The sequence below is a fragment of the Felis catus genome, chromosome C2 (assembly GCF_018350175.1).
Source record: "Felis catus isolate Fca126 chromosome C2, F.catus_Fca126_mat1.0, whole genome shotgun sequence".
Lineage (NCBI taxonomy): Eukaryota > Metazoa > Chordata > Mammalia > Carnivora > Felidae > Felis > Felis catus.
The window spans coordinates 106,001,361-106,028,366 of NC_058376.1; the positions used below are offsets into that span (position 1 = coordinate 106,001,361).

The 27,006-nt window shown below is 38.2% G+C and overlaps 1 protein-coding gene across 1 annotated transcript in view; it reads left to right on the forward strand.

Moving 5' to 3' along the window:
- RARRES1 (retinoic acid receptor responder 1) overlaps nucleotides 1–26,228 on the forward strand; it is a 58,203-nt gene extending 31,975 nt beyond the window's left edge. Inside the window, exons 5-6 of the mRNA XM_045037392.1 lie at nucleotides 24,782–24,844; nucleotides 25,407–26,228. Of these exons, the coding sequence (XP_044893327.1) occupies nucleotides 24,782–24,844; nucleotides 25,407–25,553 (210 nt within the window). The 3' untranslated portion in view covers nucleotides 25,554–26,228. The remainder of the gene's footprint in view (nucleotides 1–24,781; nucleotides 24,845–25,406) is intronic.
- The last annotated feature ends 778 nt before the right edge of the window (nucleotides 26,229–27,006 follow it).

Here is a 27,006-nt window from a genome sequence, read left to right on the forward strand (position 1 = left end):
CTTTTTTTAATCTCAGATGTTTGTTTATGCAGGCATTCTTTGTAATCCGCTTACTTTGAAATATCTTTGTTTGTTTTAAATAATAATTCCAGTATAGGTGGGGCATCTGGGTGGCTCAGTTGGTTAAGTGTCCAAATTTGGCTCAGGTCATGATCTCATAGTCCATGAGTTCAAGCCCTGCATAGGGCTGTGTGCTGACAGCTCAGAGCCTGGAGCCTGCTTCGGGTTCTGTGTCTCCATCTCTCTCTGCCCCTCCCCCACTCATGCTCTCTCTTTCTCTCTCTCTCAAAAATACACATTAAAAAAAATAAATAATAAATAAATTATAATTCCAGTATAGTTAACAGTGTTATATTAGTTTCAGGTGTACAGTATAGTGATTCAACATTTCTGTACGTTACCTCATCATGGTAAGTACATGCTTGAATCCCCATCACCTATTTCACCCATCCTCCCACCCTCCTCCCCTCTGGTAATCATCTGTTTGTTTTCTATAGTTAAGAGTCTTTTTATTTTTGGTCTCTTTTATTCTTTATTCATTTGTTTTCTTAAACTATACAAATGAGTGAAATCATATGATATTTGTCTTTCTCTGACTGATTTATTTCACTTAGCATTATACTCTCTAGCCCCATCCATGTTGTTGCAAATGGCAAGATTTTATTGCTATTATTCAACTATATGTATATATACCACATTTTTTTATCCATTTATCTATCAATGGACACTTAGGCTGCTTCCATAGTTTGGCTATTGTAAATAATGTTGCAGTAAACATAGGAGTGTATATATCTTTTCAAATTAGTGTTTTTATATTTTTGGGTAAATACCCAGTAGTGGAATTACCAGATCATATAGTAATTCTATTTTTAATTTTTTTAAGGAACCTCCATACTGTTTTCCACATTGGCTGACCTGTATGTCTTTCTTTCTCTCTGTCTTTTTTTTTTTTTAGAGAGAGAGCATGAGCAGGGGAGAGGGGCAGGAGAGAGAGAGAGAGAGAGAGAGAGAGAGAGAGAGAGAGAGAGAAAGAGAAAGAGAGAGAGTGAGCCAGCAGGCAGGCTCTGCGCTTAGTGCAGAGCCTGAAACAGGGCTCCATCCCATGACCCTGGGACCATGAACTGAGCCAAAATCAAGAGTTGGATGCTCCACTGACTGAGCCACCCAGGCACACACCCTGTGTGTCTTTTCTATAGAAATGTCTGCTCATGTTTTCTGCCCATTTTTAATTGGATTATTCAGTTTTTTGTGTGTGTGTTGAGTGGTATCAGTCCTTTTTATTTTTGGATACTAGCCCTTTATCTGACATGTCATTTGCAAAAATCTTCTCCCATTCCATAGGTTGCCTTTTAGTTTTGTTGATTGTTTCCTTCATTGTGCAGAAGCTTTTTATTTTGATGTAGTCCCAATAGTTTATTTTTGCTTTTGTGTAAATTTAAAAGAGAGACAAGCTTGGCATGGGGCTCAAACTCACAGACCGTGAGATCATGACCTGATCCTGTTGGATGTTCAACTGACTGAGCCACCCAGGCACCCCTATTTTTGTTTTTGTTTCCCTTGCCTCAGGAGTCATATCTAGACAAATACTGCTATGGCCAATATCAAAGAATTTAATGCCTGTGTTCTCTTCTAAGATTTTTATGTTTTCAGATCTCACATTTAGGTCTTTAATCTGTTTTTAGTTTACTTTTGTGAGAAAGTGGTCCTGATTCTTTCTTAAATATAGATGTCCAGTTTTCTTACCACATTTGTTGAAGAAACTGACTTTTTCCCATTGTATATTCTTGCCTCCTTTGTTGAAGGTTAATTGACCATATAATTATGGGTTTATTTCTGGGCTTTCTATTCTGTTCCATTGTCTGTTTTTGTGCCAGTACCATACTGCTTTGATGACTACAGCTTTGTAATATATCTTGATACCTGGGATTGTGATACCTCCAGTTTTGTTCTTCTTTTTCAAGATTGCTTTGGCTATTCAGGGTCTTTTGTTGTTGTTTTTGTTGTTGTTGTTTTTCCATACAAATTTTAGGATTATTCTAGTTTTATGAAAAAAGCTGTTAGTATTTTGATAGGGATTGCAATAAATGTATAGATAGCTTTGGGTGGTATAGAAATTTTCACAATATTGTTCCTTCCAATTCATGAGCACGGACTGTCTTTACTTTTTTATCTGTAATCTTCGATGTCATTAATTCTTTATAGTTTTCAGAGAATAGGACTTTTACCTCCTTAATTAAGTTTATTCTTAGGTATTTTATACTTTTTGGTGCAATTGTAAATGGAATTGTTTTCTTAATTTCTCTTTCTGCTGCTTCATTATTAGTGTATAAAAATATAACAGATTTCTGTGCATTGATTTTTGTACCCTACAATCTTACTGAATTCATTTATCAATTCTAGTAGGGTTTTTTGGTGGAGTCTTGAGGATTTTCTATATGTAGTATCATGTCATTTATAAATAGTGAAAGTTTGGAGTGGCTGGGTGGCTCAGTCAGTTGAGCATCTAACTGTTGATTTCAGCTCAGGTCATGATCCCAGGTTCGTGGGATCAGACCCCATGGTGGGCTTTGTGCTGAGCATGGAGCTTAACATTCTCTATTTCTCTCCCTCTGCCCTTCTCCTCAACTCATGCTCTTTCTCTAAAATTAAAAAAAAAAAAAAAACAAAAACAAACAAAAAACAACTACAAATAGTGAAAGTTTTACTTCTTCCTTACCAGTTTGGATGCCTTTTATTTCTTTTTCTTGTCCGGCTGCTGTGTACACCCTCCAGTACTGTGTTGAATAAAAGTGGGAAGAGTGGACATCCTTGTCTTATTCCTGATCTTAGGGGAAAAGTTCTGTATTTAATCATTGAGTATGATGTTTGCTGTGGGTTTTTCATACATGGCCTTTATTATCTTGAGGTATGTTCCCTCTAAGCCTATTTTAGTGAGGCTTTTTATCACGAATGTATGTTGTACTTTGTCAAATGCTTTTTCTGTATCTATTGAAATGATCATATGGTTTTTATCCTTTCTCTTTTGATGGGATGAATCACCGTAATTGATTTGCAAATATTGAACTACCCTTGCAACCCAGGAATAAGTCCCACTTGATTGTGATGGATGCTTTTTTAAATGTATTGTTGGATTCAGTTCCATAATTTTTGTTGAGGATATTTGCATCTTTGTTCATCAGAGATATTCACCTGTAGTTCTTTCTTTTTAGTGTCTTTATCTGGTGTTGGTATTGGGGTAATGTTCATTAAATGAATTTGTAAGCTTTCTTTCTTGGTAATATTTTGTTGAGGGTGTTTGTGTCTATGTTCATCAGAGATACTGGCCTCTAGTTCTTTCTTTGTAGCATCTTTATCTGGTTTTGGTATCAAGGTAATGCTCATAAAATGAATTTGGAAGCTTTCTTTCCTCTCCTGTTTTTTGAAATAGCTTTGAGAAGAATAGGTATAAACTCTTTTTTTAAATGTTTAGTAGAATTCACCTGTGAAGGCTTCTGGTCCTAGACTTTTGTTTGTTGGAAGTTTTTTGATTACTGATTCAATGTTATTGCTAGTGATCAGTTTGTTCAAATTTTCTATTTCCTTCCTGATTCAGTTTTGGGAAGTTACGTGTTTCTAGGAATTTATCTATTTCTTTTAGGTTGACCAGTTTGTTGGCATATAATGTTTCATAATATTATAATCTTTTGTATTTCTGTGGTGTCAGTTGTTATTCCTCCTCTTTTAATTCTCATTCTTTTTGAGTCTTCTTTCTCTTTATTTTAATGAGTCTAACTAAAGATTTATCAATTTTGTTGATTTTTTTCAAAGAACCAGCTCCTGGTTTCATTGATCTATTGTTTTTTGTAGTGTCTATTTTGTTTATTTCTGCTCTAATCTTCATTATTTTCTTCCTTATACTGGCTTGAGTTTTGTTTTTTTCCTCACTCCTTTAGGTGTAAGGTTAGGTTGTTTGAGATTTTTATTGCGTCTTGAGGTAGGCCTGTATAGCTATCAACTTCTCCCTTAGAACAGCTTTTGCTGCATCCCAAAGATATTGGACTGTTGTATTTTTATTTGTCTTCGTGTATTTTTTATTTCCTCTTTGATTTCTTGGTTGATCCATTCATTGTTTAGTAGCATATTTAACCTTCATGTGTATGTGGTCTTTCCAGATTTTTTCTTCTGGTTGCTTTCTAGTTTCATAGCATTGTGGTAAGAAAAGATGCATGGTATGACTTTGATCTTTTTGAATTTGTTGAGACTGATTTTGTAGCCTAAAATGTGATCTATTTTGGATAATGTTTCATGTATACATGAAAAGAATGTGTATTCTGCTGTTTTGGGATGGAATACTCTGAATGTATATGTTAGATCCATCTGGTCCAATGTTTGATTCAAAACCACTGTTTCTTTGTTGATTATCTGTTTGGATGGTCTATCCATTTATGTAAGTTAGGTGTTAAAGTAACTTACTCTTACTGCATTACTAGCAGTTACTTACTTTATGTTTGTTATTAGCTGGTTTATATATGTTTGGTGCATAAATATTTACAACTTTTATAACTTCCTATTGGATTGTTCCCTTTATGAGTGATTGCATACTGTCCTTCTTTGTCTCATTAAAGTCTTTGTTTTCAAAAGTATTTTGTCTGATATAAGTATTGCTATCCTTTATTATTCTCTCAATTTGCATGATAAATGCTTTTTCTATATCTTCACCTTCAGTCTGCATGTGTCTAGGACTGAAATGAGTCCCTTGTGGGCAGCATAGAGATGGGTCTTGCTTTTTTATTCATTCCATCACCCTTTGTCTTTTTTTTTTTTTCTTTAGGTTTATTTATTTTGAGAGAGAAAGAGAACAGGGGAGGGGCAGAGAGAGAGAGAGGAAGAGAGAATCCCAAGCAGGCTCCACACCAGCAGCATATTTTTTGTTGAGAGGTTTCTCTGAGGCCGCCACAGGCACACTGATGGATGGGACCAGTAGTCAGACCAGGTGTCTTCAGTCTGCTTCTCTGTCACAGCTGCAGGCATACCCAACGTGGCAAGACTTGATCCATGGGCAGCTAGCAAAGAGGACTAGCTGCAGGAACTGTAGGCTTTCCAGTGTGTGGGGTTGTCTCCCCACCTCTCCAAGGGCAGGAGTCACTTTGGAGTGGTGGTACCCGTCCCAACTGAGAGTTGCTTGCAGGGTGTGGTAGGGCAGGACCTGCTTTGGAGGGACACCTGCTGTTGCTGGTGAGTTGCTTGGGGCAGGACCTATCATGTTAGCAAGATAGATGGAGAGTATTAGCACTGGCTCCTGCAAGTGTCCTACTATCTAGCCTGGGGAGAGGAAGAGAAATGGCAGTACCAGCACTTTTGTTCCTGGAAAAATCTCCTGAAGATCCCTATTCCTCCAGGGCATGTTCTTAGATTAGTAAATACATGTTTTTCACGTAGCCCCAGGTACTTTTCAAACTGAAGATTATGTATTGTGTTTCAGGCCAACCATATTACTGTATTTTTACCTTTATGTCTTAATATTTGTGAGTTTCTACCTTTATATCTGTTAATGTTTGTTGAATGTATTAGGTGCTCCTATATTGGTTGCATAGGTATTTATAATTGTTACCTCGTCTTGTAGGATTTGTACCTTTATCTTTATGTAGTATCCTTCTTTGTCTCTTGCTATATAGTCTTTGTTTTAAAGTGCATTTTTGTCTGATGAAAGTATTGCTACCATGACTTTTTTGTTGCTTCCATTTGCATGGAAGGAATATCTTTTTTTTTTTTTTGATCATCCCTGAATGATGGGAATATTTTTTTCAGTATGCTTGTGTCTTTAGGTCTGAAGTGAGTCTCTTGTAGGTAGCATAGAGATGGGTTTTTTTTTAAATCTGGATTTAAAAATACGTTTTTATTGGAGCAATTAGGCCATTTACATCTAAAGTTATTAATTGGTATGTACTTAGTGCAGTTTTGTTCATTGTTAAGGTTGTTTTGTATTTCTTCTCTATTCCTCTTGTTCTCTTTCTTTGTGGTGACTTAAAAAAATTTTTTTTTTAATGTTTATTTTTTGAGAGAGATAGGGTGTGAGCAGGGGAGGGGCAGAGAGGGAGACACAGAATCTGAAGCAGGCTCCAGGCTCTGAGCTGTCAGCATAGAGCCCAAGGCAGGGCTGGAACCCATGGACCCTGAGATCATGACCTGAGCTGAAATCGGATGCTTAACTGACTGAGCCACCCAGGTGCCCCTGTGATGACTTTCTTTAGTGTTATGCTTGGATTCCTTTCTCTTTATTTTTTTGCCGTCTAGTACAGGTTTTTCACATATGTTTACTATGTGATTCATATATAATCTAAATATATAGTAGTCTCTATTAATTGATGGTCTTGACGAAGTTTTGAGGTGATAGGGGCAATCCGGAGCTGACTGCCAAGAAAGAATTCTTGAAGACGTCTTTGGTGCAAAAAGGTGATTTTATTAAAGGACAGAGACAGGACCTCTGGGCAGGAAGAGCTGTACTGTGGGGGACGATCTGTTTTATGGAGTCCGGATCAAGAGGGAGTTTCCAAAGAGACTTTCACTTGCTAAAGATTTACTGGAGGTCTAGCTATTGTTAAGCTAAAGTTGTTTTCCCCTCCAGCAAGACATTAACATTAAGACAGTAGGGAGTTCCTGGACTTTAAGCTATGATGATACTGCCTTTTTCTGGTAAACTGGTAGAGACTGTTAGCAGTTTGACCTTTTTTTTTTTTTTTTGTCCTTTCCCATTTTTGGGTAGCTGGGAGTGTCCAAAGAATATCACACATATCCCATCTGTGGGGGTGGGGTGTGTGCTAAGCTTATGCTTTGTTCTCAGCCTACCTCCTGCTCCCTCATCAGTCACTCAAGTTCACACACATTCTAAAAGCACTATAGTCTTCTTCCCCCATTTTATGTATATATTGCCATAATTTACATCTTTTTATTTTTCGAGTCCCTAAACTAATTTTTTTGATATAATTGATTTTATTACTTTTGTCTTTTAACCTTTGTACTAGTGTTACCTGTGATTGGTCTACGAACTTTATTGTAAGTTTCCTTTTGCTCATGAATATTTTCCTTTTACATTTTTCTTCTACTTAGGACCTTTTTCTTTTTTTTTTTTTTTCCATTTAAGGAAGTCCCTTTAACATTTCTTATTAGGTCAGCTTAGCAGTGGTAAACTCCTTTAACTTTTGTTTGGGAAACTGTTTATTTCTCCTTTTATTCTGAATGATGACCTTGTCAGATAGAGTATTCTTGGTTGTAGGTTTTTTTTTTTCCAGGATTTTGAATGACTCACTTCTGGTCTGCACATTTTCTGCTGAAGTATCAGCTGATAACTATGGGATTTCCTTTGGACATAACTAGTCCCTTTTCTCCTGCTTTTAAGATTCTTTTTACTTTAATCTTTGACATTTTAATTATTTGTTTTGGTGTACCTCCTTGTGTTCATCTTATATGGGTCTTTCTGTACTTCCTGGAACTGTATGTCTGTTTTCTTCCCCAGATTAGCCAAATTTTCACCTGTTTTTTCTTCCCATAAGTTTTCTGCCACTTTCTCTCTTCTTTTTCTGGAATCCCTATAATGCTAATGTTAGTATACTTGATGTTGTCTCAGAGATCCCTTACTCTGTCCTGATTTTATTTTCATTCTTTTTTTTTCTTTTGCTGTTTTGCTTGGTTGCTTTCCATTTCCGTGTCTTCCAGATCACTGACCCATTCTTCTGCATCTGCCAATCTGATGTTGATTCTCCCTAGTGTGTTTTTCACTTCACTTATTGTATTCTTCAACTATGATTAGTTCTATTTTTGTATTTTCTATTTGTTGAAGATCTCACTAACTTCATCCATTCTTCTCTACAGTCTGGAGAGAACTGTCTTTGAACTCTTTATCTGTGGCTTTTTTTTTTTTTTTTTTTCCTATGGCCCAGGGCAGATGAATTTGTTCCCAATCTATCAGTATTATAGACTCACTGCACTTTGCAGCCTTGGGGCTAGGGTTCCCAAGGTTACCGTGTCTCCTGCCATTTTCTCTGTGGTCCCTTTATCTTTTGTTGTATATAAGTTGTTCAGTCACCCCTCAAGCTCCTTAAGAGGAATTGTTCTCTATATGGGTGTTGACTCCGTGTATCCATGGAGGAGGTGAGTTCAGGGTCTTCCCACATTGCCATACTGGACCCTCACACAAGGTCAAGTAAGCATTATTAACGATGGTAACTTTGGTGTGTTGTTCAAGGGCCACTTATAAAACAGACAATGAGAAATATAGTTTTGTATTAATTATTAAAATTGGGTCAATATAAAACAAAATCCTGGCGCCAGGCAGATGGTTGTTAATGGCAGACATGAGGCCATGAGGCACCTCATCTGTTTATCTTAGCTAGTCTAGGGGGTAAGACAGAGCAGCTACCTCAGGGTCAGCAAGGCACCTTTCTTTTGCTAATTAGCTCTGCTCTGGGCAGCTTCACCCTTCAGCAGTCTATAGCCCTATTTACCTGTTTACCTAATTTGGTTCTTCCTTCCTGTGAAAGTAGCTTTCTGCTATAGTACTAAATTGGGGAGGGTGGGGTATCTGCCCTGAATACCTAATCTTATTTACCTCATATACCTTTGTACTGGGGCCTTTGCCACTCCCTCTCTATACTTATTTACCTAATGTTGTTTACCCAAACTTGGGTGTGAGCATCCTATGGCTTTGTAATTCTTTATGCCTTATTAACCCATCAATGCAGGCTCAGGGAATTCCTAAGCTTATTCCTCACAATGGTTATATATACAAGAGACTTTTACCTTAACTGGAAGTTTAGGGGAAACTTTTTGGTTTACAGTGTAGAAAATTATGCCAAGATAATTTAGAACAAATTTTAATGAATGTGAGACAAAAACACAATAATACAGCAATATAGACACAACAGAGGGAAAAAATGAATTTTTTTCAAACACTTTTTATTTTTTTGAAGTGATTCATTTACTTATTCAAGTATAGTTGACGTACAGTGTTCATTAGTTTCAGGTAAACAATATAATGATTCAACAGGGCTATACATTACTGCTTGTCACTATAAGAATAGTAACCATTTGTCAAAATACAGAATTTAGTATTGACTATATTGACTATGCTGTACTTTCCATCTCTGTGACTTACTTATTTTACAACTGGAAGTTTGTACCTCTTAATGGTCTTCACCTATTTCCCTACTGCCCCCACTTCCCTCTCCTCTAGCAATGAGCAGTGTGTGTTCTCTGTATTTATGTATCTGTTTCATTATTTTTTACATTCCGTATATGTGAAATCATATGGTGTATGTGTCCTTCTCTGCCTGACTTAATTCATTTACAATAGTACTCTCTAGATTTATCCGTGTTATTACAAATAGCAATTTCATTCTTTTTTATGGCTGATTAAAGTTCCCTGTTCTATTATCCATTCATCTATAGATGGATACGTAGGTTGTAGCCATAGCTTTGCTACTGTAAATAATGTTGTAATTAACATAGGGGTGCATTTATCTTTTCAAATTAATGTTTTCATATTGTTTGGGTAAATATCTAGGAGTGGAATTATTGGATCGTATGGTATTTCTATTTTAAATTTTTGAGGAACTTCCATACTGTTTTCATAGTGGTTGCGCTAACTTACATTCCCACCAACAGTGCGTGATGGTTGCTTTTTCTCCACATCCTTACCAACATTTTGATACTAGCCATTCTGACAGGTGTGAGGTGGTATCTCATTGTGGTTTTGACTTGAATTTCCCTGTTGATCGGTGATGTAGAGCATCTTTTCATGTGTCCATTGGCCATCTGTAGGTCTATTTGTGATATGTCTATTCATGTCCTCTACCCAGTTTTAAAAAATGTTTGGGGGAGGGGGGTTGCTATCAGCACAGAGCCCAACATGGGGCTTGAAGTCACAAACTGAGATCATGACCTGAGCTGAAATGAAAAGTCCAGCACTTAACAGACTGAGCCACCCAGATGCCCTTCTTCTGCCCATTTTTTCATTGGAATGTTGGAGGTGTTTGTTTTGTTTTGTATTTTGTGGGGTTTTTTGGTGTTGAGTTGAATGAGTCCCCTTATTGGATAAATCATGTAGAAATATTCTCCCATTCAGTAGGTTGCCTTTTTGTTTTGTTAATTGTTATGTTTTCTTTTAGGAGTTTTATGGTTTCGGGTCTCACATTTTTGGGTCTTTAATCCATTTTGAATATATTTTTGTTTATGGTGTAGAAAAGCTCAAGTTTCATTCTTTTGCATGTAGCTATCTCATTTTCCCAGCTTCATTTTTTGAAAAGACTGTCTTTTTCCCATTGTATATTCTTGCTTTCTTTGTTGTAGATTAACTGACCATATAAGTGTGGGTTTATTTCTGGGCATTTTATCATGTTCCATTGATCTATGTGTCTATATTTGTGCTAATACCATACTGTTCTGAATATTGTGGCTGTGTAGCATATCTTGAAATCTGGAATTGAGATATTTAAATCTTTGTTCTTTTTCAAGATTGCTTTGGCTATTTGGGGTCCTTTGTGGTTTCAAATAAAATTTAAGGTTATTCTAGTTCTGTGAAAAATACTGTTGGTATTTTGATAGGGATTGCACTGAATTTGTAGATTGCTTTGGGTATTAGGGACATTTTAATGATACTCATGCTTCCAATTCATGAAGATCTATATCTTTCCATTTGTTACATCTTCAATTTCTTTCATCAATGTCTTGTAGATTTCAGAGTATATCTGAAATCTTATTTAAATCAATTCCTATGTACTTTATTCTTTTGGTGCAATCATCAGTGGAATTATTTTCTTAATTTTGCTTTCTACTAATTCCTTATTAGTGTAGACAAATGCATTTGTATTTCTGTATATTTCTGTATATTCATTTTGTATCCTACAAATTTACTTAAGTTGTTTCTAAGTTCTAATAGTTTTTTGGTGGAGTCTGTAAGGTCTTTTTATATAGAGTATCAGGTTATCTTAAAATATCAAAAGTTTTACTTCTTCCTTACCAAGCTGGATGCTTTCTATTTCTTTTTCTTGCCTGATTGCTGCAGCTAGGACTTCATGTGACTTTATGCTGAATAAAAGTGGTGAGACTGCACATCCTTCTCTTCTTCCTGATCTATTATGATGTTAGCTGTGAGTTTTTCACATGTGACCTTTATTATGTTGAGGTATGTTCTCTCTAAGCCTACTTTGTTGAGGTTTTTTATCATGACCAGATGTTGAATTTGCCAAATATCTTCTCTGCATTTTTTGGAGTGATAATATATGGTTTTTATCCTTCCTCTTGTTAACGTGTTAACATTGATTTAAAAATACTGAACCACCTTTGCATCTCTGGAATAAATCCCACTTGATTGTGATGAATGATCTTTTTTAAAAAAAATATTTATTGTTTAATTTACATCCAAGTTCATTAGCATATGGTGCAACAATGATTTTAGGAGTAGATTCCTTAATGCCCCTTACCCATTTAGCCAATCCCCCTCCCACCACCCCTCTAGTAACCTTCTGTTCTCCATATTTAAGAGTCTGTAATGTTTTGTCCCCCTCCCTGTTTTTATATTATTTTTGCTTCCCTTCCCTTATGTTCATCTGTTTTGTCTCTTACAGTCCTCATATGAGTGAAGTCATATGATATTTGTCTTTCTCTGACTAATTTTGCTTAGCATAATAACCTCCAGTCCCATCCATGTAGTTGCAAATGGAAAGATTTCATTCTTTTTGATTGCTGAGTAATATTCCATTGTATATATACACCACATTTTCTTTATCCATTCATCTATCAATCGACATTTGGGCTCTTTCCGTACTTTGATAGAGCTGCTATAAACATGTGCCCCATTCAAAACAGCACACCAGTATCCTTTAGATAAATACCTAGTGTATGATTGTTGGGTCATAGAGTAGTTCTATTTTTATTTTTTTGAGAACCTCCATACTGCTTTCCAGAGTGGCTGCACCAATTTGCATTCCCACCAGCAGCGCAAAAGAGATCCTCTCTCTGCATCCTCACCAACATCTGTTGTTTCCTGAGTTAATGTTGCCATTCTGACTGGTGTGAGGTGGTATCTCATTGTCGTTTTGATTTGTATTTCCCTGATGATGATTAATGTTGAGGATTTTTTTCATGTGTCTGTTGGCCATCTGCATGTCTTCTTTGGAGAATTGTCTACTCACATCTTTTGCACTTTTCTTCACCGGATAATTTGTTTTTTTGGGTGTTGAGTTTGTCAAGTTCTTTATAGATTTTGGATACTAACCCTTTATCTGATATGTTGTTTGCAAATATCTTCTCCCATTCTGTCAGTTGCTAACTTTTAGTTTTGCTGATTGTTTCCTTCGCTGGGCAGAAGCTTTTTATTTTGATGAGATCTCAATAGTTAATTTTTACTTTTGTTTCCCTTGCCTCCGGAGACATGTTGATTAAGAAGATGCTGTGGCTGAGGTCAAAGGTTTTTGCCTGATTTCTCCTAGAGGATTTTCATGGCTTCCTGTCTTACGTTTAGGTCTTTCATCCATTTTGAGTTTATTTTTGTGTATCGTGTTAAGAAAGTGGTCCAGTTTTCCCAGCATCACTTGCTGAAGAGACTGTCTTTATTCCACTGGATATTGTTTACTGCTTTGTCAAAGATTAGTTAGCCATATGTTTGTGGGTCCATTTCTGGGTTCTCTATTCTGTTCCATTGATCTGAGTGTCTGTTTTTGTGCCAGTATCTTATGTCTTCATGATTACAGCTTTGTAATATGTCTTGAAGTCTGGGAATGTGATGCATCCAGGTTTGGTTTTCTTTTTCAAGATTGCTTTGGCTATTCGTGGTCTTTTCTGGTTCCATACAAATTTTAGGATTGGGGCACCTGGGTGGCTCAGTCGGTTAAGTGTCCAACTTTGGCTCAGGTCATGATCTCACAGTTCATGAGTTCAAGCCCTGCATCGGGCTCTGTGCTGACAGCTTAGAACCTGGAGCCTGCTTCGAATTCTGTGTCTCCCTCTTTCTCTCTCTGCTCCTACCCCACTCATGCTCTCTCTTTCTCCTTCAAAAATAAATAAAAACATTTTTTTTAATTTAGGATTGTTTGTTCTAGCTCTGTGAAAAATGCTGGTGTTATTTTGATAGGGATTGCATTGAATATGTAGATTACTTTGGGTAGTATCTACATTTTAACAGTGTTTGTTCTTCTAATCCAGGAACATGGAATATTTTTCCATTTTTTTGTGTTTTCTTCAGTTTCTTTCATAAGCTTTCTATAGTTTTCACTATACAGATTTTTCACCTCTCTGGGTAGATTTATTCCTAGGTATTTTATGGTTTTTGGTGCAGTTGTAAATGGAATTGATTCCTTGATTTCTCTTTCTGTTCCTTCATTGTTAGTGTATAGAAATGCAACATATTTCTGTGCATTGATTTTATATCTTGCAACTTTACTGAATTCATGGATCAGTTCTAACAGTTTTTGGAGGAAATCTTTTGGATTTTCCATGTAGAGTATCATGTGATTTGCAAAGAGTGAAAGTTTGACCTCCTTCAGGCTGATTTGGATGCCTTTTATTCCTTTTTGTTGTCTGATTGCTGAGGCTAGGACTTCCAATACTATGTTGAATAACAGTTGTAAGAGTGGACACCCCTGTTGTGCTCCTGACCTTAGGGGGAAAGCTCTCAGTTTTTCCCCAGTGAGGATGATATTAGCAGTGGGTCTTTCATATATGGCTTGAATGATCTCGAGGTATGACCCTTCTATCCCTACTTTCTTGAGGGTTTTTATCAAGAAAAGATGCTGTATTTTGTCAAATGCTTTCTCTGCATCTATTGAGAGGATCATGTGGTTCTTGTCCTTTCTTTTATTGATGTGATGTATCACATTGATTGTTTTGAGGAAATTGAACCATCCTGCATCCCAGGTATAAATCCCACTTGGTCATGGTAAACAATTCTTTTAATGTATTGTTGGACTGGTTGACTAATATCTTGTTGAGGATTTTTTGCATCCATGTTGATCAGGGAAATTGGTCTATAGTTCTCCTTTCTAGTGAGGTCTTTGGTTTCGGAATCAAGGTAATGCTGGCTTCATAGAAAGAGTTTGGAAGTTTTCCTTTCATGTCTATATTTTGGAACAGCTTCAAGAGAATAGGTATTAACTCTTCTTTAAATGTTTGATAGAATTATGCTGTAAAGCCATCCAGCTCTGGACTCGTTTTTTGGGAGATTTTTGATTACTAATTCAATTTCTTTACTGGTTATGTGTCTGTTCAAATTTTCTGTTTCTTCCTATTTCAGTTTTGGTAGTGTATATGTTTCTAGGAATTTGTCCATTTCTTCCAGATTGCCCATTTTATTGGCCTGTAATTGCTCACAATATTCTTATTATTGTTTGTATTTCTGCGGTGTTGGTTGTGATCTCTACTCTTTCATTCTTTATTTTATTTGTTTGGGTCCTTTTTCTTTTTGATCAAACTGGCTAGGGGTTTACCAATTTTGTTAATTCTTTCAAAGAACCAGCTCCTAGTTTCACTGATGTGTTCTGTTTTTTTGTTTTTTGTTTTTTTTGGTTTCGATAGCAGTGATTTCTACTCTAATCTTTATTATTTCCTGTCTTCTGCTGGTTTGGGGTTTTATTTGCTATTCTTTTTCCAGCTCTTTGAGGTGTAAGGTTTGGTTGTGTATCTGAGACCTTCCTTCTTTAGGAAGGCCTGGATTGCTATATACTTCTCTTATGACTGCCTTTGCTGTGTGCCAGAGGTTTTGGGCTGTGGTATTATCATTTTCATTGACTTCCACGTACTTTTTAATTTCCTCTTTAATTTCTTGGTTAGCCCATTCATTCTTTAGTAGGATGTTCTTTAGTCTCGAAGTATTTATCTTTCCAAATTTTTTCTTGTGGTTGATTTCAAGTTTCATAGCATTGTGGTCTGAAAATATGCATGGTATATATAATCTTGATCTTTTTGTACTTGTTGAGGGCTGATTTGTGTCCCAGTATGTGATCTATTCTGGAGAACATTCCATGTGCACTGGAGAAAAATGTGTATTCCGATGCTTTAGGATGAAATGTTTTGAATGTATTTGTTAAGTCCATCTGGCCCAGTATGTCATTCAAATCCATTGTTTCCTTGCTGATTTTCTGTTTAGATGATCTGTCCATTGCTGTAAGTGGGGTGTTGAAGTCCCTTACTATTATGGTATTATTATCAATGAGTTTCTTTATGTTTGTGATTATGTTTGATTTATATATTTGGGTGCCTCCATGTTTGGAGCATACATGTTTACAACTGTTAGGTCGTTTTGGTGGATAGACCCCTTAATTATGATATAATGACATTCTTTATACCTTGTCAGTGTCTTTATATTAAAATCTAGATCATCTGATATTAAGGATGGCTACTCCAGCTTTCTTTTGGCGACCATTAGCATGATAGATGGTTCTTCATCCCCTTACTTTCAATCTGAAGGTATCTTCAGGTCTAAAGTAGGTCTCTTGTAAACAGCATATAGGTGAGTCTTGTTTTCTTATCCATTCTGTTACCCTATGTCTTTTGATTGGAGCATTTAGTCCATTGATGTTTAGAGTAAGTACTGAAAGATATTAATTTATTGCCATTATGTTGCTTGTAGAGTTGGAGTTTATGGTGTATCCTCTGGTCCTTTCCAGTCTTTGTTGCTTTTGGTCTTCTTTTTTTTTTTTTTTTTCCATCTTTTCTCCTCTCAGAGAGTCCCCCTTAAAATTTCTTGCAGTGCTGGTTTAGTGGTCACAAACTCCTTTAATTTTTGTTTGTCTGGGAAGCTCTTTATCTCTCCTTCTGTTTTGGCTGACAGCCTTGCTGGGTAAGAATTCTTGGCAGCATATTTTTCCAATTCAGTGTATTGAATATATCCTGCCACTCCTTTCTGGCCTGCCAAGTTTCTGTGGATAAGTCTGCTGCGAACCTGATCTGTCTTCCCTTGTAGGTTAAGGACTGTTTTTCCCTTGCTGCTTTCATGATTCTTTCCTTGCCTGAGTATTTTGTGAATTTGACTATGATATGCCCTGTTGATGGTTGATTTTTGTTAAATCTAATGGGATTCGTCTGTGCTTTCTGGAGTTTGATGTCTGTGTCTCCCCAGGTTAGGAACATTTTCTGCTATGATTTGCTCACATAAATATTTTCTACCCCTTTTTCTCTCTCTTCATCCTCTGGGACCCCTATGATTCTGATGTTATTCCTTTTTAATGAGTCACTGAGTTCTCTAATTTCTATTCATGCCCTTTTGCCTTAGTCTCCTTCTTTCTTTCTGCTTCATTATTCTCCATAAGTTTGTCCTCTATATTGCTGATACACTGCTCTGCCTCATCCATCCTTGCTGCTGTGGCATCCATTAGAGATTGCGGCTCAGTTATAGCATTTTTTATTTCATCCCGACTAGCTTTTATGTCTTTTATCTCCACAAAAAGGGATTCTAATCTATTTTCAACCCCAGCTAGTATTCTTTGTATCATGAGTCTAAATTCTGGTTCAGACATCTTGCTTGTATCTGTGTTAAGTTCCTGGGTGTCATTTCTTCTTGTTCTTTCTTATGAATGAATTCCTTTGTTTCATCATTTTGGAGGAAGAAAAGGAATTAATAAAGTAAAAAAAATTAAAAATTAAAAACAACAGAAAGAAATCAAATGAAGGATGCTAGATCCTAGGTGTGTTTTGGTCTGGTTGTTGAAAGAAGCTTGATAGATTAGAGATAAAGGGAAAGATGAGAAAAGAAAAGAAAAAAGGAAAACATTTGAAAAATGACTACAATATAATGAAATGATGAAAGCAAAGTAGAATTTAAAAATTTACGAAAGTAAAACATTTAGTAGAAAAAAATTAAAAATCTTTTTAATAAAAATGGAAAATAAATATATTTTTTTCTTTCTGTATTCAAGAATAAGAAAAAATGTTGAATAAAAGGACCAGCAAACAATGAAATACAATTGAAATTACAGCAGGTTTCCCGTAGAAGTCAAGCTATGAAGCACTTTATAGCCCATAAACTAAGCAGGCAGAGAGACTTGTGTTTGTCAAGAGTGCTGTTGGCCAAGTTGGATGGGGTTTAGTGTAATGACTCCATTATCCACTAGATGGCACTGCTCAGCTTACTGGGGTGGATTGCTGTGGCGGTGTAGGCGTGTATGCGCATGTGTGGGAGGGGTGAAAATGGCGTCACCCAGCTACCCAGCCTCTAGTATTGGAACTCTGTGCTCTCCACAACTGGCAATTGGGCATCCCTCCTTTGTCTCCAGCTTCCGTCCACTCCCCACTTCTATACTGTCTGTGACCAAGCAGTCAGCCTGCCACGCAGCACCTCTCTCCTGAGTTTTATCTCAAATGGGCTGTTTCCCAAACCCTCACTTCCAAGGGACTGCGGCTTTGACCCGCTCAGACCTTTGGGGGACGGTCTCACTGAGCAATGGCCAGGTGCTGGCCCACCCCCAGGAACATTGACGAGACTGCACTGCTGCTAATGGCCAGAGACTGAGGCTGGGTGCCAGTCTGCCCCAGAAAAAGTTAGTGTGGTCTTGTAGCAGCAGCGTTTCAGGGTTTATGGAAAATCACAACACATGTCTGGCACCAGGCTTTCCCCTTAACATCCTTCTTCTAGCACCAATGAATAGGGTGGTTCTCTGGGGTCCGCTGGGACCTTTGCCTCTGGGGTAGCCACACAGCCTTTACCAAATGTCCTCCCAGCAGGGGAACTGCCTCTCCCCTGTGTGGCCCGAAGACCCCTTGGACCCCACTCTCTGGTGGGAAGGGCGAATCCCCAGGAGCAGAGCACCACCGAGTATCAAGCTGTGGAGTTTCAGACTCTGTGCTCCCCCTGTTTGTAGAGTCTTAATGGAATTTAGACCCTCTCCTTTCTCCTTTTTTTGTTCAGTCCCTGCAGCTATTTCCACTTTTCCACTTTCTGTCCAGCTGCTTTTGGGTGTGTGTGGGCAGAGCTTTTCCCATACTCTCCCCGTCTCCGTCCTCTCTCCACAAGCAAAAACAGCTCCCTGCCCTCCGTGGCTTCTCTCTCCCCTAGTTCACCTCTCATGCTGTGTACCTGCCAAGTTCTGTGGTTCAGGTTGGGCAGATTGTTGTGTTAATCCTCAAATCAGTTTTCTAGGTGTGTAAGATGGTTAGTGTTGATCGGGCTGCATTTCAGGGACGACAGACATATTAAAAAAAAACAAAAAACTTCCATGCTGTTCCTTCATCTTGGCCCCTCCCCCTGAATGATCCTTGTAATGTATTGTTGAATTCAGTTTGCTGATATTGTTATTTTTCTATCTATATTCATCAGGAATATCGACCTATAGTTTTCTTTTCTTGTAGTGTCTGGTTTTGGCATCAGGATAATTCTAGACTCAGATTAACTTGCTAGTTGTCCCTCCCCTTCTATTTTTTATAATAGTTTGAGGAGAATTCGTATTAATTCTTCTTCAAGTGTTTGGTAGAATTCACCTATGAAGGCTTCTGGTCCTGGACTTTTGCTTGTGGGGTGATTTTTTTTTTTTTTTAACTGATTCAATTTTGTTACTAGTTATCAGTCTGTTCTGACTTCTATTTCTTCCTGATTCAGTTTTGGAAGATTGTATTTTTCTAGGAATTTACGCATTTTTTTAGGTTGTTCAATTTGTTGGCATTTAATTTTTCTTAGTATTTTTTTATAAACGTTTGTATTTATGTGGTGTCACTTATTATTTCTTTCATTTCTAATTTATTTGAGTCTTCTCTACTTGTTAATGAGCTTGGCTAAAGGTTTATGAATTTTGTTTATCTTTCCAAAGAACCAGGTCTTGGCTTCATTGATCTTTTCTATTTTTTTTTTCTTATTTCCATCTATATTTCCTTCTAATGACTTTGAGCTTTGTTCTGTGTACACAGAATATTACATCCAAAAACATAATTTGGATGTACACAAATCGTTTTCTAGTATAGACCACATTTTAGGCCACAAAACAAATCTCAACAATTTAAATCCATCTGGTCTAATATGTTGATCAAAACCTGTTTCCTTATTGATTTTCTGTCCGGATGATACATTTAGTGACGTAAGTGGGGTGTGAAAGTTCCCTACTATTATTGTGTTTTCCCTTTATGTCTGCTAATACTTGCTTCATGTATTTACATGCTCCTATATTTGTTGCATAGATGTTTACTAATGTTATATGCTCTTGTGGAATTATGTAATGTCCTTCTTTGTCTCTTGCTACAGTCTCCGTTTTAAAGTCTATTTTGTCTAAGTATTGCTACCCTGGTTTTTTCGTTGCTTCCATTTGCAGTTAATATTCTTTTTCATCTCTTCACTTTCAGTCTGCTTGTGTGTTTAGGTCTGAAGTGAGTCTCTTGTACGTGGAGTATATATGGGTCTTGCTTTTTTATCCACTTAGTCACTCTCTATCTTTTGACTGGAACCTTTAGAGCATTTATATTTAAAGTAATTATTGATGGACATGTACTTATTGCTATTTTGTTTATTGTTTTCTGGTTGTTTTTGTAGTTCTCTGTGTTCCTGCTCTTGCTCTCTTCCCCTGTGGTTTAATGGTTTTCTTTAGTATTATGCTTGAATTGCTTTCTCTTTCATTCTGTGTATCTGTTACAAGTTTCTGATTTGTGGTTACCGTGGTATTAATGTATATTATATATATATGTATATATATATATATAACATACATATATATGTATAATATATATATTATACATACATTATATATAGCTGTATTAAGTTGATGGTCACTTAAGTTTCTGTGATTTTTGTCTTATAGTTAGGATATATTCCTCTGTCTCCTCATTTTGTCTAAGTCTTTTGGGGCTTGAACGTAGTGGCCTTGTATAGAAGCAGTCCTGTGATATCCTGTAGCACAATCCCCCCAACCCATCTTCAGAATCACATGCTCCAGGGATGTCCTCCTGTGTGGGCTGTGTGCACACCTGTTTTTTGCCAAGATGTGATTGCTGTAGGCATGCCAGTGATCCGGGCTGGCCCTCAGCCCAGCTGGTGACCTGTTTTGCCTATTGCGGGCACACTGGGCAAGGTTTGCTCTTCATGCTGTTCAGAGTCCTGTCTCTAGCGGCTGTGGGATCACTAGTGGGCAGGGCTGGCCCCCAGCATGGCTGTATGCAATTAGCCATTGCACAAACTGTAGGCACACAAAGTGCGAGGGGGCTTTCTCCCTGCACAGATGAGAGGCCCAGCCCCAGGAAGTGTGGGTATGCTGGTTTGTAGGGTTCTCTCTGCCTCCCCTCCCCAGGGTAGGAATCACTTGGAGGGGGCACTGGTCCTTAGCAGCATTGCCTGCTGGGTGGGTCTACAAAGGAACTCCAGGTTGGGCACGTGGTCCTGGCGAAGTAGATGGAAAGTATCAGAACTGGCTCCCACAAGCATCTGACGGTCTAGGCTGAGGAGGACAAGAAAATGACACCCACCACTTTTGTTCCTGGAGAGATCTTCTGTAGATCCCTGTCCCTTTGGCCCATGTCCTAAAATCAGTCAATAAATCCCTTTCACATATATGCCAGGTGCTTTGCAAAGTGCTCCTTTTGTGCTATGTCTTGGCCTTATTATTTAGCATCTTGGCTCTTGAAGGGCAGAGACTTTATTTCCTGTGGCCCCTCCATCTTTCCCAGAGTTAAGCCCCACTTATTTCATAGGTAAATGTTATGGAGACTCTTTCCAGGGTGGATGCCCAGGGCCAGGGGTGCCTGGTGTGGGGTCCGATCCTTTCACTCTTCTGTGCTTGTGATATCCCTGTCATTTGTGCTTAGTCATGTCAGGTCTGCTTCCCAACTGTGTCTCCACCTCTGCTCGTCTTTTTTTTAATTTTTAAACATTTTTAAATTAATGTTTATTTATTCATCTTTGAGAAAGACAGCACAAGCAGGGGAGGGGTCAAGAGAGAGGGAAACACAGAATCCGAAGCAGGCTCCAGGCTCTGCACTGACAGCAGCAAGCTCGACGTGGGGCTCGAAATCACGAACTGTGAGATCATGCCCTGAGCCAAAATCAGATGCTTAACTGACTGAGCCTCCCAGGTGCCCCTCTGCTGGCCTTTTTGATGTGGCCTCCTCTCTACAACCAGCTGTGGAAGCTCTATTCTGCAGGCTTCAGGTTGTTTTCAGAGTGAGCTGTAACACATGTGGTTGTTGCTTGGGTGTGTCCATGACATTAGGGAGCTCAGGGTCCTCCCACTCTGGCATCTTCCCCACTCCTTAGGATCTTTTAATGTCAGTGCTTTCTTTTCATTTGCCATTGTACATAACACACTACCAAACTAACAACCACTGGGACACAGTATGGCCAGATACAGCAGCTCCATTTCTGTCTTGTAGCTGGCCTTTGATGTCTATCATGTGTCCATTAATATCACTCACCCAAATTTGGGACCGACGTAATTGTAGAGTTAAGGAAACAAAAATGCAGGGGGCGCCTGGGTGGCTCAGTCGGTTGGGCGTCCGTCTTCGGCTCAGGTCACGATCTCACAGTTTGTGAGTGCGAGCCCCACGTCGGGCTCTGTGCTGACAGTTTAGAGCCTGGAGCCTACTTCGAATTCTGTGTCTCCCTCTCTCTCTGCTCCTCCCCCGCTCATGCTCTGTCTCTGTCTCTCCTTCAAAAATAAATTAAAAACATTAAAAAAAAATTTTTTTTAAATGCAGAGGGAGAACCATCACTTAGTAGGAAATTTAGCCTTTTTTTTTTTTTTTTTTTTTTTTTTAACCCTGTGGGATTTTGGTTTTAGATAACTAATAATTGAGTAATGTTACTGGCTTGCTGGGCCACCCAAGGCAGATGACTTCATCTCTTAGGACCTATTAAGTGAGGATTAAGAAATTTACTGAAGTCTTTGAAATTAACAAAAATCTGAATCACTGAATCACTTGGTAAATTTGATTTCAAAGTTGATACACATTTAGATATGTCATTTGCAAATATCTTTTCCCATTCCATCGGTTATCTTTTAGTTTTATTGATTGATTCCAACGTTTATTTATTTTTGGGACAGAGAGAGACAGAGCATGAACGGGGGAGGGGCAGAGAGAGAGGGAGACACAGAATCGGAAACAGGCTCCAGGCTCCGAGCCATCAGCCCAGAGCCTGACGCGGGGCTCGAACTCACGGACTGCAAGATCGTGACCTGGCTGAAGTCGGACGCTTAACCGACTGCGCCACCCAGGCGCCCCTATTGATTGATTCCTTTGCCGTGCAGAAGCCTTTTATCCTGATGAGGTCCCAACAGTTCATTTTTGCTTTTAATTCCCTTGCCTTTGGAGGTGTGTCGAGCAAGAACTTGCTGTGGCTGAGGTCAAAGAGGTGGTTGCCTGCTTTCTCCTCTAGAGTTTTGATGGTTTCCTGTCTCATAGGTCTTTCATCCATTTTGAGTTTGGTATGGTGTAAGAAAGTGGTCTAGTTTCATTCTTCTGCATGTTGCTGTCCAGTTCTCCCAGCACCATGTGCTGAAGACACTTTCTTTTTTCCATTGGATACTCTTTCCTGTTTTGTCAGTTTCCTTAAAGAAAAGTATGCACATATCCACATAGATTTTCGGATTTTGCTATTTGGTAGCCACTAAGGATTCTCATGATCTCTCAGCAAAAGAAGCAATGCACAAAAGAAGCAACGCAGCAACAAACAAAACAAGAAACGGTGTTTAAAAAGTCACTGAGATCAGATCTATATACCGTTCTAGGAGACGAGCTACAGGAAGGTGGTGGGGCTGATAAAGCCAAGACAACACAGAGGCAGGAAGTGACTGCAGGTGCCCTGTGGCTTAGCAAAGTATAGAGATTATAGTTTTTCAAAAGCTTTTTAAAGGATGGGAATTATTACCTTTATACTCAGGGTTAAAGTCTCCTTTTAATGCAACAGAGTAAGGAAGTGCAGGCTTACAAACTCACAGTTCCAAATGAACAAGGCCTGAAAGAAGAGGGGGTAACGACTAAAATACAGATACAAAGTAAGACCCATCTGACTGGCACAGTTACTACTTTGGAAATCAAGAGCGGGTGTTATTCCTAATGCCATAAGGACGGTGCCAAGGGCAAGGGAGGTATTTGGTGACTAGGAAAACAAAACAAAACAGATGAGGACTTTCCCCACACGCTTAACCTTTAAGTATGAATTGAGAAAAGGAAAAGTGAGCATTGTTCTAACTCTTATCTGTCCATACCAATCACTATCAGCACCCCAAACTATTCCGCGCACTAGCAGTCAGCCCAAGGCCTTCCCCTACCTAGAGGCCCCCGCTAGCCAAGGGTGCATTATAGAAACCTTGTTATCTACCTTATTTATTCGACTAAGAAGTCTACTAATTATATACTAATAATATAAGTCTACTGACTCAACTAAAACCACACTGGTTGTGGTGGAGATCATGAGTAAAGAAGAGGGAACAAACAAAACACTTCCAGTCTGCCTCTAGGAAGATGAAAGTGCTGAATTACTGGAAAATGTGACGGGAAATCATCAATCTGGATTATAAGGCTTTGGCATTTGTGATAATTTGAATAGAAGCCAAGGAGATTATATCTGAATAACATTAAAAATAACTACTTCTCGGCAGAGCTTGCCTTGGCGGGGGCAGCCCAACCCGGGAATACTTTGCCAGGCTGGGATGTGCAGTGTCCCGTTCTCTGGTTTTTTTAATAAGCCCTGCTTTGGGGCTTGAGGTAAGAGTGCTTCCTCCTGGAGGAGGCAGAATCTATAAAACCAAAACTGTAAAGGTTTAATAATGTTATTGAGGAAGGTCTTAATTAAATGGTACAGGGTTTAAAAGCATTATAATAATCCAAACTTTTGTATTAAAAAATATGTAACACTGTGTATTTAGCAATAGAGTTTATAAAATTAAGTTGGAAATTAAGTTGGAAATCATTTCAGGATTTGCCTAAACTCTAGACACCGCTAGGATTTTCTTCAGGATTACTATTTTCCAAAACAGAATAAAAAGGTATTGGCTTGAGAAAATACTTCAAGTTTATAAGTAAAACCAATTTTTAAACTATACAAATACATAAATAGTCTGCCTGCCTACCTATAAATATCCGGCATACAGCTTTTAGAAGCAGTGCGTAAGGAATGTGGGTTGCTGGAGGGGAAAGGGGGTGGGGTGGGATGAATGGGTGATGGGCATTCAGAAGGGGACCTGTTGGGATGAACACTGGGTGTTTTATATAAGTGATGAGTCACTCAACTCTACTCCTGAAACCATTATTACACTATATGTTAACTAACCTGAATTTAAATTAAAAGGAAAATTGTAAATCAGGGTTCAAATCCCCATTTTTCACTTATCAGCTGTAACCTCAAGTTACTTCCCCTGTAAAGCCAGGCTCGTAGTACATATTCTTACAAGACAGAGAATTACATGATGAATGTATAAAGTTTTTAGCACAGAACTTGGTCCATGGTGGCATTTTAGAATGCCACCTGCCCTGCCCCTTGTCCAGGTGTCTGGCATATTGGTGTTGACATACAAATGCAGGTGCATCTACAGTATTTAGACTCCAAAGGCTGTCCAAAGATTCTCCCTACTCCCATAGGACTTAGCCATACATATTAGAACAAGTGATAGTAAGATAGTCAACTAGATTTGCATCTAACTTGGTGACAAAACAGTAAGGAACCCTGGCTTTCATATTTGCCTGCAGGCTACTACTAAAGGAGCTGAGGCTAGGATTGAAGAGGCAGCAGGAGATTCAAGGCACTCGGTCCAAACAAGAATTTATAATGATAGAAGCCCTCCAAACTCTGAACTAATATAAATCTATCCCGTTTATTACACTAATTCTCTTTTTCTTTCTCTAGAAAACAAATGACGATGCAATTGATTTTGATTATACCGTTCTACTCCATGAATTCTCAACACAGGTAAAACACAGAATTGTATGTAGGTTATAGAAGGTAGAGGAGGGAAACAGTAAAGAATCGTACAAACTGAGAAGGCACTTGGAGACCAAAAAACACAGCAGGCAGCTGCACCCAGTTTACACGGAGTTTTAGTCAGGGTGACTTACTGACGGGAGGGTCGGCAGGTGACCGAGGCGCTGCGCAGCTGTTCTCTGCAAAGTCTGGACTGTTAGTGCACAGATTTTATAGAGCAAGGGGATGTGCAGAGGTCACTGTGGTGAGGTCAGCGGTCTAATATTTTCACAGACCTCGTGGTACCATCAGGGTTGGGGGCATGGGCACTAGGCAAGCTCTGCTAGTTACCAAAACATTAGGGGAGATCAAGACAAGCCTTCCTGCACTTGGGGCAGGGCCTGTTACCTCCAAGGGGCCTGGAACATGTTCCTGAGGGAGGTCAGTGCACAGACATGAGCAAGACGGAGGGTCAAAGACGGAGTCAGTATTGTCAGCACTCCTCTGATACAGAAACGCTTTTGCCAGAAATTTTTGCAGATCACAGTACTTTAGAACTCTTATTTTCCAGGAAATCATTCCTTGTCGTATTCACTTGGTCTGGTACCCTGGCAAACCACTTAAAGTGAAGTACCACTGTCAAGAGCTACAGACACCAGAAGCCTCTGGAACTGAAGAAGGTTCAGCTGTGGCACCAACAGAGCTCAATAATTTCTGAAAAGAAAAAAGGTCTGCTTATACCAAATTCTAAACAAAATGACTCTATTAAATAGTGTAAATCACTATTCTGGCAAAATAGGTAAGGTATAAAGTATTCTAATATTTTTTAGAAAGCCTGCAATTATAATACTTAACAATTAAAAGATGCTGGGGTTTTTGTTTTTCGATTGGTTTGGTTTATTTTGTTAATTCTGGGAACACAGGCATACTGAGCTCTGCTCAGCGCTAAACAGTTTACTCCACAAGTTTCTCAGGGTTTCAGCCCTAAAATGTAAAAGAAGAATCAATTGGTATATACTGTAATTGGATCAATAAGTATTTAGCAAAACAAAAATTGATGGTCTTACCTTTAAAGCTGTATTTCTCATTACTTTGAACATAGCAAAGCCAACTATTTTCTGTTGCTAAATTCCTTCTACTTAGTATATAAAAAATATAATATAGTTCAATGAAAGCAAATTGCAGGGAAAATACCAGTTTAGAACAAACTTTAATTTTTTTTATCATTTCAAGCAAGTATTCTTTTTTTGATATCTACTTTTCTATATAAAATGTGTTCAGTGTATGTTTATAGAGATTTGTATCCATAAGCAAAATTTGTGCTAAACTGAATTAAATGAACTCTTAATATTGCTTAATTCAAATTTTATAAATAAAGTGTTTCATGGATAAAGCGGAGTGTCTGCAAATGTATTAAATGGAATAGTGATGTAACTGAAATTCTATCAAATATGTACAATTTTCATCTATAATGACAATTTGCACCCAGTGTTGGCCTAAATTAATTTATAAAAGTAAATATAATATGTACTGTAATCAAATTCAGTGGAGTACCTCCCCAAGGCAGGAAGAAATGATCCAGGAAACGTAGCCATCATTTGCCTCTCAAAATTCCTATCCTTTGTAGGGGGAGAATTTAAATTTTCTTCTACCCATCAAGGTTCTTCCAGCTGGTCTAAGAATTAAAGGGGAAGATAAACAGGAGGAAAATAAAACAGTTTTACTACATGTGCAGAGAGGCTCAATAATGCACTTGAGACCTAAAGAAATGAAGGCAGTCAATTTTTATACTTTGAAGACAGAGTATAAATCTATAAGGACTTGACAGGACAAAGAAAACTTTGGGAGTTTCAATTGCTAAGGAATTTTTTTTTTTTTTTTTTTTTTTTTTACTGTTAGAGTGTGAGCAGGGGAGGGGCAGAGAGAGAGGGAGACGCAGAATCTGAAGCAGGCTCCAGGCTCCGAGTGGTCAATACAGAGTCAGACGCAGGGCTTGAACTCACCGTGAGATCATGACCTAAGCTGAAGTAGGACACTTAACCCACTGAGTCACCCAGGCACCCCAATTAATAAGGAATTCTAAACAATTTGGGTTCAGGTAGTCAGTAACAAGTAACAAAGGTTTTCTGTACAGACTTCTTTGCTCTAAATTTCCTATCTCTGATAAGGAT